Below are 9,259 nucleotides of genomic sequence, written 5' to 3'. Positions count from 1 at the left end.
ATGTGGGATCACAGGGATATCACGGGGATGTGGGATCATCAGGGATAGCGGGAATGGGATCACAGGGACATCACGGGGATATTGGGATCACGGGGATATCAGGATCACAGGGATATCACAGGGATATTGGGATCACGGGGACATCACGGGGATATCGGGATCACAGGGATAGCAGGAATAGGGTCACGCACTGCTGGGACTGGAGCGCACGGATATCGGCCGCGGGATATGGGATCAGGGGGATATCACAGGGATATTGGGATCACAGGGATATCACAGGGGTATCGGGATCACAGGGATAGCGGGAATGGGATCACAGGAATAGCGGGATATTGGGATCAGAGGGATAGCGGGAATGGGATTGGGATATTGGGAATGGGATCAGAGCGATATCGCAGGGATATTGCAGGGACATTCCCAGGGATCCCACACTCCCAGGAACGCCCCCATCCCCAGGAATCCCACCACAATGGGAATGGAGATGGGATCCATTGGCATGGGACATGGGATCCGTGGGAATGGGATCCATGGGAATGGGAATGGGATCCATGGGAATGTGATCCATGGCAATGGGACATGGGATCCGTGGGAATGGGATCCATGGCAATGGGAATGGGATCCGTGGGAATGGGAGTCCCACATTCCCAGACACCCCCCATTCCTGGGATCCCCCCTGTTCCTGGGCATTCCCGGGGTGCCTCATTCCCAGGGATCCCCGTTCCAGGGATCCCTGTTCCCAGCATTCCTGGGAGGATGGTGCCGGGCGGGAAGGCGCCCAGGCCCCGCCCGCGGCGCTCCTCGATGCGCTCGTGCAGCGACTGCTCCCCCCCGAACTCCATGGCCAGGCACAGGCTCCCGTCCGCCGCCGCGCCCAGCGCGCGGTACCCTGCACCGCCCCGCGACGGAGCACGGGAATGGGATCACGGGAACGCGGGCATGGGAACGGGGTCACGGGGATGGGGTCATGGGAAGGGGAATGGGATCACGGGAACGCGGGCATGGGAACGGGGTCATGGGAACGGGGTCATGGGAATGGGAACGGGGTCATGGGGATGGGAACGGGGTCATGGGGATGGGAATGGGATCGCCGGAGCACCGGGATCACCGGGGAACGGGAGCATGGGAACGGGGTCATGGGAATGGGAACGGGGTCATGGGAATGGGAACGGGGTCATGGGAATGGGAACGGGGTCATGGGAATGGGAACGGGGTCATGGGAATGGGAACGGGGTCACGGGGATGGGAACGGGGTCACGGGGATGGGAACAGGGTCACGGGGATGGGAACGGGGTCACGGGGATGGGAACGGGGTCACGGGGATGCAAATGGGATCGCCGGAGCACGGGGATGGGAGCACGGGAACGCAGGAATGGGAACACGGGAATGGGAATGGGAGCACGGGAGCACGGGGATGGGAGCACGGGAACGGGAATGGGATCATGGGAATGGGAACGGGGTCAGGGGGATGGGAACAGGGTCGCGGGGATGGGAACAGGGTCGCGGGGATGGGAACAGGGTCGCGGGGATGGGAACAGGGTCGCGGGGATGGGAACAGGGTCGCGGGGATGGGAACAGGGTCGCGGGGATGGGAACAGGGTCGCGGGGATGGGAACAGGGTCGCGGGGATGGGAACAGGGTCGCGGGGATGGGAACAGGGTCGCGGGGATGGGAACAGGGTCGCGGGGATGGGAACAGGGTCGCGGGGATGGGAACAGGGTCGCGGGGATGGGAACAGGGTCGCGGGGATGGGAACAGGGTCGCGGGGATGGGAACAGGGTCGCGGGGATGGGAACAGGGTCGCGGGGATGGGAACAGGGTCGCGGGGATGGGAACAGGGTCGCGGGGATGGGAACAGGGTCACGGGGATGGGAACGGGGTCACGAGAATGGGATCGCAGGAATGGGAATGGGATCATGGGAATGGGAACGGGAGCACGGGAACGGGAATGGGATCATGGGAATGGGATCATGGGAACGGGAACGGGAGCCAGGGAATGGGATCATGGGGATGGGAACGGAATCACGGGGATGGGAGCATGGGAATGGGAATGTGGTCACGGGGATGGGATCATGGGAATGGGAACGGGAATGGGATCACGGGAGCACGGGAATGGGAACGGGGTCACAGGGATGGGATCACGGGGATGGGAGCACGGGAGCATGGGGATGGAAGCCAGGGAATGGGAATGGGAGATGGGGAATGGGATCCAGGGAATGGGAATGGGAGACGTGGGGATGGGAACGGGGTCACGGGAGTGGGAGCATGGGAATGGGGATGGACAGGAATAGGGATGGCAATGGGATCTGTGGGAATCGCAATGGGGCTGGCAATGGGATGGGATCCACGGGAATGAGTCCACGGTAATGGGATCCGTGGGATGGGAATGGGGCAGCAGCCACAATCATGGAATGCTCCGGGTGGGATTCGTGGATTTCAGTCCCATCCCAATCCAACCCCGACCCCTCCCACCATCCCGGGGGCTTCCCTGAGAATTCCAGAGGCACCGGGAGGTCTGGAATTCCCCGATCCCAAATCCCCCTCATCTCCCGCTGGAATTGGCTCCACCCCTTCCATTCCCATGGATCCAACCAATTCCCACAGATCCACCCTTCCATTCCCAACAAATCCAACCCCTCCATTCCCACTGATCCAACCCCATTCCCATAAAATTCAACCCCATTCCCAACGGATCCAACCCCATTCCCATGGATCCAACCCCATTTGCATGGATCCATCCCCATTCCCATGGATCCAACCCAATTCTCAACAGCTCCAAGCCCTCCATTCCCAACAAAACCAATCCCTCCATTCCCAACAGATCCAACCCCATTCCCACGGATCCAACCCCTCCATTCCCATAGATCCAACCCCATTCCCAACAGCTCCAAGCCCTCCATTCCCAACAAAACCAATCCCTCCATTCCCAACAGATCCAACCCCATTGCCGTAAAATCCAACCTCATTCCCAATGATCCAACCCAATTCCCAACAAATCCAACCCCTCCATTCTCACAGATCCAAGCCCTCCATTCCCAACAAATCCAACCCCATTCCCACAGATCCAACCCCATTCCCACCAGATCCAAGCCCTCCATTCCCAACAAATCCCATCCCTCCATTCCAAACAGATCCAACCCCTCCATCCCCATGGATCCAACCAAATTCCCAACAAATCCGACCCCTCAGTTCCCACAGATCCATCCCTCCATTCCCAACAGATCCAAGCCCTCCATTCCCAATGGATCCAACCCCATTCCCATCACGGATCCAATCCCTCCATTCCCAATGGATCCATCCCCACTCCCAGGGATCCACCCCGGCATTCCCAATGGATCCATTGGATCCATCCCCGCTCCCAGGGATCCCTGCCGGCGTTCCCGGCGGGCGCGCACCCACGATGTTGGGGTGCCGCAGGTTGCGCAGGGTCTGGGCCTCGTGCCGGAGCCGGCTCTGGAAGAGCTGCCGCTGCCGCCGGGAGCAGCCGGAGCTGATTTTCTTCACGGCCCACGGAGAGCGGGGCAGCTCCCGCGGGGACCTGCCGGGGAAACTCGGGAATCGCCACGGAATTCCCGCCGGGAAAGGGGCCGCTCCCCCGCGGGACGGGAATGCTGCAAATTCCTCCGGGGAGTTCCCAGGGGAAGGGGAATTTCAGTCGGCTCCCATTGCCAGAGGGAGCCCAAATCTCTGGAATTCCGGCCGGGAGTGGGTTATCCCAAAATAATGGAGCCCAAAATCCCAGAATTCCAGCTGGGAATGGGTTATCCCAAAATAATGGAGCCCAAATCCCAGAATTCCAACCAAGGAAAGAGTTATCCCAAAAGAATGGAGCCCAAAATCCTGGAATTCCAGCTGGGAAAGGGTTATCCCAAAATAATGGAACTGAAATCCCTGGATTCCAGCTGGGAAAGGGTTATCCCAAAAGAATGGAGCCCGAATACCAGAATTCCAGCTGGGAATGGGGTATCCCAAAAGAAAGGAGCCCAAAATCCTGGAATTCCAGCCAGGAATGGGTTATCCCAAAATAATGGAGCCCAAATCCCAGAATTCCAACCAAGGAAAGAGTTATCCCAAAAGAATGGAGCCCGAATCCCGGAATTCCAGCTGGGAAAGGGTTATCCCAGAGTAATGGAGCCTAAAATCCTGGAATTCCAACCAAGGAAAGAGTTATCTCAAAATCATGGAGCTGAAATCCCGGAATTCCAGCCAGGACAGAGTTATCCCAAAATAATGGAGCTGAAATCCCGGAATTCCAGCCAAGGAAAGGGTTATCCCAATAATGGAGCCCAAATCCCAGAATTCCAGCCGGGAATTGGTTATCCCAAAATAATGGATCCCAAATCCCTGAATTCCCAGGAATGGAGCCCAAATCCCGGAATTCCAAGCAGGACAGGGTTATCCCAAAACACCGCCGTCCCTCCCAGCTCCACAAATCCCAAATCCCTCCCTCGGCTCCGTATCCACGCGGAGGAAAACCGGGATGGTCTCCGGGATTTCCCGGGATTCCCAAGGCCGCTCCCAACCTTTCCATCAGGTAGACGCTGACGCCGGTGCCGAATCCCAACTTCCGCATGAAGGGAGAGGCCGGGATGGTCACGGACTCGAGGCCGGGCTCTGCGGGGAGAATTCCCGGTGATCCCACGGGAAACCCGCTGGGATCGGATCTGCTGATCCCATGGACAATCCCACTGGGATCGGGATCTGCTGATCCCATGGGAAACCCGCTGGGATCGGATCTGCTGATCCCATGGATGATCCCACTGGGATTGGATCTGCTGATCCCACTGGGATCAGGATCTGCTATCCCACAGGAAATCCCACTGGAATTGGGATCTGCTGATCCCACTGGGATCAGGATCTGCTATCCCACAGGAAATCCCACTGGAATTGGGATCTGCTGATCCCACGGGAAACCCACTGGAATCGGGATCTGCTGATCCCATGGATGATCCCACTGGGATTGGGATCTGCTGATCCCACGGGAAACCCACTGGAATCGGGATCTGCTGATCCCATGGGAAATCCCGCCAGGATTGGGATGTGCTGATCCCACGGGAAACCCACTGGAATCGGGATCTGCTGATCCCATGGATGATCCCACTGGGATTGGATTTGCTGATCCCACGGGAAATCCCACTGGAATTGGGATCTGCTGATCCCACGGGAAATCCCACTGGGATCGGGATCTGCTGATCCCATGGACGATCCCACTGGGACCAGGGTCTGCTGATCCCACAGGAAATCCCACTGGAATTGGGATCTGCTGATCCCATGGACAATCCCAGATCTGTTCCTCGGGAATCACCGACGGGACGGGATGGAACAGCCTCGAGCTTCCAGGGGAAGTTCAGCTGGATTTTGGGAACAATTCCTGCCCGGAATTCCCAGCCCTGGAGTCCCCATTCCCAGACGTTAAATCCCATTCCTGGCAGGATTTAAATCCCGGGGGATTTCGGGGTCACGGATCCGGGGTGGCCTCGGCAGAGTCGGGAATGGTCAGAATTCCCAGCCCAAAATATTCCACGATTCCCACGGATGCTCCGATCCCATTCCGGAGTCAGATTTTTGGGAAAGCTCCTTCCAACCCCCCCAGTGCTTTCCCAGATTCCGGCTCCGTTCCCTGGGTTTGTTCCCGAAAAAACGGAGATCCCGCAGATCCAGCCCCGGCTCCAAAATTGGGGAATTCCGGGCAGCACAGGGAGCTGGGATGGGAAACGGGGATGGGAAATGGGAAACGGGGATGGAAAGTGGGAAACGGGGATGGGAATGGGAAACAGGGATGGAAAGTGGGGATGGGAAATGGGGATGGGAACAGAGCTGGAAAAATGGGGATGGGAAATGGGAATGGGAAATGGGAAACGGGGATGGGAATGGGAATGGGAAACGGGGATGGGAATGGGAAACAGGGATGGGAATGGGAAACGGGGATGGGAATGGGAATGGGAAATGGAAAACGGGGATGGGAATGGGAAACAGGGATGGGAATGGGAATGGGAAATGGGAAACGGGGATGGGAATGGGAAACAGGGATGGGAAATGGGGATGGGAAATAGGGATGGGAACAGAGTTGGAAAAACGGGGATGTGAAATGGGAATGGGGATGGGAAATGGGAAACAGGGATGGGAAATGGGAATGGGGATGGGAAGTGGGGATGGGAACAGGAATGGGAAATGGGAACGGGGATGAGAAATGGGAAACAGGGATGGAAAATGGGGACGGGAAATGGGGATAGGAAATGGGAATGGGAAATAGGGATGGGAAAGGGAAACAGGGATGGGAAATGGGGATGGGAAATAGGGATGGGAAAGGGAAACAGGGATGGGAAATGGGGATGGGAAATAGGGATGGGAAAGGGAAACAGGGATGGGAAATGGGGATGGGAAATAGGGATGGGAAAGGGAAACAGGGATGGGAAATGGCGATGAGAAATGGGGATGGGAACGGGGGTGGGAACTGGGAACGGGGATGGGAAATGGGAACGGGGATGGGAAATGGGAAACAGGAATGGGAATGGGGATGGAAAACCGATCCCAGCTGATCCCAGGGATTTCCCACCCAGATGTGCCCAGGGATAAAACTGGGGGGGGAGGAGGAGGGGGAGGGGGAGGCAGAGTTTTCCCGGGAATCTGCGGGATTGTCCCAGGAAAGGTCGAACGGGGCTTGGAGCAGCCTCTGGAATTCATCCCAGGGATCCCTCCAAGGCCTTTCCCGTCCCTGATCCCGGGTTTGGGATGAGGGCGTTCCCCTGGAACAGCCTCTGGGAACATCCCGAACCCTCTGGGAACATCCCGAACCCTTTAGGACCATTCCAATCCCTTTGGGATCATCCCAGTGATCCCTCTGGGACCATCCCCGTAATCCCTTTGGAAACATTCCAGGAAATCTCCATCCCTTTGGGAGTGTTCCCATCCTTTTGCAACCATCTCGATCCCTTTGGGACCACCCTGATCCCCTTGGGAACATCCCGATCCCTTTGGAATCGTTCTGGGGTCAAGCATCCCGATCCCTTTGAGAACATCCCGATCCCTTTGGGAACAATCTGGGATCAAACATCCTGATTCCTTTGGGACCATATTGATCCCTTTGGGACCACCCTGATCCCCTTGGGAACATCCCGATCCCTTTGGGAACAATCCGGGATCAAACATCCTGATTCCTTTGGGACCATATTGATCCCTTTGGGATCATTCCAGGATCAAACATTCTCATCCCTTTGGGACCATCCCAATCCCTCTGGGACCATCCTGGGAACATCCCGAACCCTCTGGGAACATCCCGAACCCTCTGGGAACATCCCGAACCCTTTGGGAACATCCCAGCAATCTCTGTGGGGCCATCCCCGTAATCCCTTTAGGACCATCCCAGGGATCCCTTTGGGAACATTCCCATCCCTCTGGGACCATCCCAGGGATCCTTTCAGGACCATCCCAATCCCTTTGGGACCATCCCCGTGATGCCTCTGGGGCCATCCCAATCCCTTTGAGAACATTCCCACCCCTTTGGGACCATCCTGATCCCTCTGGGACCATCCCAATCCCTTTGGGACCATCCCCGTGATCCCTCTGGGGCCATCCCAATCCCTTTGGGAACATTCCCACCCCTTTGGGACCATCCCAGTGATCCTTTTGGGGCCATCCAAATCCCTCTGGGACCATCCCAATCCCTTTGAGAATATTCCCACCCCTTTAGGACCATCCTGACCCCTCTGGGGCCATCCCAATCCCTTTGGGACCATCCCGACCCCTCTGGGGCCATCCCGTGATCCCTGTGGGGCCGTTCCCGCCCCCGTGGGGCCGCCCCGTGATCCCGTGGGATGGCTGCGGGGCCGTGCCCCGTCCCTCACCCTCTCTGTCCCTCATCCGGCGGGAGGAGGGCGGCGGGGACTGCAAGGTGTCCATGGAGCCGGTCCCGATCCCGATCCCGATCCCAATCCCGATCCCGGTCCCGATCCCGATCCCGATCCCAGTCCTGCGGGGCACTGGGGGATATCAGGGGACCCCGATGGCAACGGGGAACGGGGGTTTGGGGGAATTTTGGGATTGGGAATATCCTGGGTTTGGGAACTGGGGGAAACTTTGGGGATTGGGAATATCCTGGGTTTGGGAACTGGGGAAATCCTGGATTTGGGAACTGGTGAAATCCTGGATTTGGGGATGGGGAATATCCTGGATTTGGGAACTGGGTGAATTTTGGGAATTGGGAATATCCTGGATTTGGGAATTTGGAATATCCTGGATTTGGGAATTGCAGAAATCCCAGATTTGGGAATATCCTGGGTTTGGGAACTGGGAATATCCTGGATTTGGGAATTGCGGGAACTGGGGGGGATTTTGGGATTGGGAATATCCTGGATTTGGGAATTGAGGAAATTTTGGGAACTGGGGAAATCCCAGATTTGGGAACTGGGGGGAATTTTGGGAATTGGGAACATCCTGGGTTTGGGAATTGAGGGGACTGGATTTGGGGATTGGGGAAATCCTGGATTTGGGAATTGGGAATATCCTGGGTTTGGGAATTGAGGGGAATTCTGGGGATTGGGGAAATCCTGGATTTGGGAACTGGGGGGAATTCTGGGGATTGGGGAAATTTTAGGAATTGGGAATTGAGAGAGGTGGATTTGGGAATTGGGAATATCCTGGGTTTGGGAATTGCTGGGACTGGATTTGGGAACTGGGGAAATCCCAGATTTGGGAACTGGGGGGGATTTTGGGATTGGGAATATCCTGGGTTTGGGAATTGAGGGGAATTCTGGGGATTGGGGAAATTTTAGGAATTGGGAATTGAGAGAGGTGGATTTGGGAATTGGGGGAAAATTTGGGGATTGGGAATATCCTGGATTTGGGAATTGGGGAATTACAGAAATCCCAGATTTGGGAACGGGGGGAATTTTGGGAATTGGGAATATCCTGGATTTGGGAACTGGGGGGACTGGATTTGGGAATTGGGGAAATCCCGGATTTGGGAACTGGGGGGGGATTTTGGGATTGGGCAGAGCTGGATTTGGGAACTGGGAGAAATTTTGGGAATTGGGGAAATTTTAGGAATTGAGAATTGAGGGAGGCAGATTTGGGAATTGGGGGAAATTTTGGGGATTGGGGAAATCCTGGATTTGGTTTTGGGATGGATTTGGGGTTTCCTTTGGGTTGGATTTGGGGTTTCCCCATATGGGGTTTCCCTTTGGGATTGATTTGGGGTTTCCCTTTGGGATGGATTTGGGGTTTCCTTTGGGTTGGATTTGGGGTTTCCCCATATGGGGTTTCC

General features: G+C 56.5%; 1 protein-coding gene across 1 annotated transcript; it reads right to left on the bottom strand.

Annotated features, from left to right (window-relative positions):
- Positions 1-760: 760 nt before the first annotated feature.
- LOC120513778 (lymphokine-activated killer T-cell-originated protein kinase-like) lies at positions 761-7,955 on the bottom strand (the record flags this gene model as incomplete). The annotated part of the gene is made up of 4 exons (XM_039733457.1): positions 7,842-7,955; positions 4,521-4,611; positions 3,393-3,535; positions 761-886 (listed from the first exon to the last, which is right to left on the bottom strand). Coding segments are annotated over exons 1-4 (415 nt in total), but the record flags the coding sequence as incomplete, so codon positions are not given.
- Positions 7,956-9,259: the final 1,304 nt, after the last annotated feature.

Source organism: Passer montanus, unplaced genomic scaffold, assembly GCF_014805655.1.
Source record: "Passer montanus isolate IOZ18808 unplaced genomic scaffold, ASM1480565v1 scaffold888, whole genome shotgun sequence".
NCBI classification, from domain to species: Eukaryota; Metazoa; Chordata; class Aves; order Passeriformes; family Passeridae; genus Passer; species Passer montanus.
The sequence above is the reverse complement of the archived record's forward strand: the minus strand, read 5'-3'. Positions and strand labels throughout refer to the sequence as shown.